Here is a 3,145-nt window from a genome sequence, read left to right on the forward strand (position 1 = left end):
ACTATGCGCTTTACACTGTATTATTACCGCAAGCAGAACCTATAACACTCAGAAACATTCTCGTCTTCCCGGGAAGCATACTGTGCAAGCAGCCAATTAGGCGCTCAAGCATTAACATTAAACAAACTGTCAGCACCAACAATCTAAGCAAGCCATTAGCTCAGTTGAAATTGAAATCCCACTGGATTGGACTGCAAAGCGGATGGCCCTAGTTTGGATCCCCAAAGAGGACAAAGGGAAATGGATCCAAATAGTTTTTTTTTCTGTAAGATCCATCATATTATGTCACTTTTCAAAATAACACTAAACAGTCCATACAATTTCCCCCAACACCATAGGCTATTTGTTAGCTACAATTGAAGGGTTAACATCATTCAAGTAGACCGGAGTTTCCACCACTGTACCAGAAAGCCATCAACAAACTCGAATAAAAGACACAAACTTTCCAAGGATCTGAACTGCATGAGCATCGGTCACAAAACTGCTGAACTGACAACAGCCACAAATTAGTCTGGGTGTTCCCATCACAGGACAACTGAGTCCCCCCCCCCTCCCCCAACCCCTCTCTATTCTAAATTATTTTTTTTAAATTACAATTAAATTTAAAAAATAAAAACAAACAATGCTTTACATATAGGGCAAAGTACAAAATCAGCTGATCTCCCGGCCTGCATAGCCAGAAGCTTCTATGATGAAGCTTGTAAACAACCTAAAAACATGGCAGTAATAATACTAATAATGATAATAATAATTGCATTTATATAGCGTAATCCATACTAAAGAGCATGCTCTAAGTGCTTTACAACTATTATTACCCCAGCAGACCCTCTGAGAACACTCAGAAACATTCTCGGCTTCTGCGTAAGCATACAGTGCAAGCTGCGGATTTCACGCACTCAAACCCAATCAAACTGACAAGATCGTTTACTGTCACTGTCTATAGCTGGGTACCCATTTGCCATTTCCACAAGGGTGAACTGAGGAAAATTTGTGCAAAGTGCCTTTCCCAAGGACACAACGTCAACCCTTGACGGGATTCGAACCCATGACCTTACAGTTACGAGTCCGAGAGCCTAACCACTAGGTCACCGACGCTGTGACCTCAATGGGTCAATAAAAATTAACATGGAAAACGGTCAGAGTTCTGGCACATTGAGGATACTTACACAATCATGAGCAAGATTATGAAAATGTTCCACAGGCCAATGAAGATTCGAAGATGCCGCAAGCTGAGTAGAAAGTCACGGATTTTGTCCCCTGTAGAGAAATATGGTACGTGTATGACAGTTGTCTCAATGAGTGGTGTTGCAGGCTTTGTTGACCGCCAGTTGGTAGAACAACAACAACCATATTATGTCAGGGAAAAAAATGTATAGTTTTAACTCACCCTGCAACAATGTAAGGAGTTATTCAAGAGGTGGGACCTCCGAATTTAATGTCCATCTCCCAGACCTGCCATTCTATGAAATCTAAAAATAAGGATTTCAAGGAGAAAAAAAATAGGGATCTACGACAAATCACTAGGGTGGCTGCCAAGCTAACTTTAAAATTTTCCATGAGTGTCCATATTACTCCATAAATATATGAAAGCAGAGTAAGTTTTTTGAAAAATCCGGAGCAACAGACTGAACACAAAAAATTGGGATGCACGCCTTCAATATTGGGATGCTTGAGACTTGGGGCAAAAGAATCGGGATATCCTGATTAAATCGGAATGAGTGGCAGGTCTGATCTCTGATCATGATAGGTCTGAGCCAGTTGGGAAAATATTTGTCAAATGACTTTCCCAAAGACACAATGTAGGACTGTGCTGAGATTCAAACCCTCGAAACCACAATCTCACGAGTATGAGATTGGTAGCCTAACTGTCTATTAGACATATTATGACTGGACATGAGAGAGATAACGAAACAGTAATGTGGTAAAGAAGGAGAAGAAGCAGACCACACCAGAGTGCCCAGCAACAACCAGAAAGGTTTTAGGTTTGTTTTGTTTTGTTTAGTTAAGAAAACCACATCCACATTATGTTTGTTTGATAATGAGAAAGAGCAAGATAGACATCCAGACAGACATACCTAAACAGGAGGGTAAGAAAAGATGTAGTGTAGCATCTATCCGTCGCACCCTCAAACCACCCACTCCATCCTTTTGTGGATGGTGTGAAAATCATAAGCTGCTTTTGAATGTGAAAAAAACAAAAGAACTTGTCGTTGATTTTAGAATAAAGAAACTGCCCCTGCAGCCACTCAAAATGAAATGTGAAAACATCGAGCAAATGTCAGACTATAAGTATTTGGGTGTTACAATAGACAACAAACTCAACTGGCGTGTCCACACTTCTCTCCGGCATAAAAAAGTGAACAAAAGACTATTTTTTCTTAGAAAGCTAAAGTATTTTAAAGTTGATAAAACATTGATGTCCATGTTCTACCATTCAACCATAGAAAGTATGATCAATTTTTGTATAACAGCATGGGCCGGGAACACAAGACAACGAGATAAAGAAAAATTAAATTGACTAATACGGAAAGCATGTAAAATTTCAACATCTTCATTCCCGTACTTGGATGAATTGTACATAACAGCTTGCACTAAGAAAATTAATTCCATCTTTTTAGACAACAACATCCCTTGTTCCCTCAAATAAAAACATCAGTCAGAAGTAAAAGACCCATGCTTCTGATCTGTAACAAAGAAAGATACAGGTCATTTTTACCATCATCTATCAAAATGCTTCCATCTTAACCATCTTGTTTAGTGTACTTACGACCTTAGAGCATGCATCAAAATAACATTGAGTGTGTATCTAGCTTACGATTATTATTGTTTATATTGCTGCTCATTTACATTATGTATGTGATTGTAAGCCTACTTGTGTGTGCATGTGCGTGCATGTGTGTACGTGTGTGTGTGTTTGTTTGTGTGTGTGTGTGTGTGTGTGTGTGTGTGCGCGTGTGTGTGTGTACTCGTGGTGGAACACCAAACCAATGTGCCAGGATCTGGACAATAAAGATGTATCTTATCTTATCTTATCTTATCTTATCTTAAGGAAATAGACACAACATTGGTGCTAAACTAAATAAACATTATCATTGCAATTCAGCTTTCAACAAAATCATATTCCTTTCCGTTTGAAAGAACTGGC

The 3,145-nt window shown here is 39.1% G+C and overlaps 1 protein-coding gene across 3 annotated transcripts in view; it reads right to left on the minus strand.

Annotated features, from left to right (window-relative positions):
• Nucleotides 1–3,145, minus strand: part of LOC101856121 (protein SMIM7 homolog) — a 31,801-nt gene that overhangs the window by 3,534 nt on the left and 25,122 nt on the right. For all 3 annotated transcript variants that reach the window (XM_013086687.2, XM_013086686.2, XM_035971751.1), the window contains one exon: nucleotides 1,167–1,257. In XM_013086687.2, coding sequence (XP_012942141.1) covers nucleotides 1,167–1,257 — 91 coding nt within the window. The remainder of the gene's footprint in view (nucleotides 1–1,166; nucleotides 1,258–3,145) is intronic.

The sequence above is a fragment of the Aplysia californica genome, unplaced genomic scaffold (assembly GCF_000002075.1).
Source record: "Aplysia californica isolate F4 #8 unplaced genomic scaffold, AplCal3.0 scaffold00492, whole genome shotgun sequence".
Classification (NCBI taxonomy): domain Eukaryota; kingdom Metazoa; phylum Mollusca; class Gastropoda; order Aplysiida; family Aplysiidae; genus Aplysia; species Aplysia californica.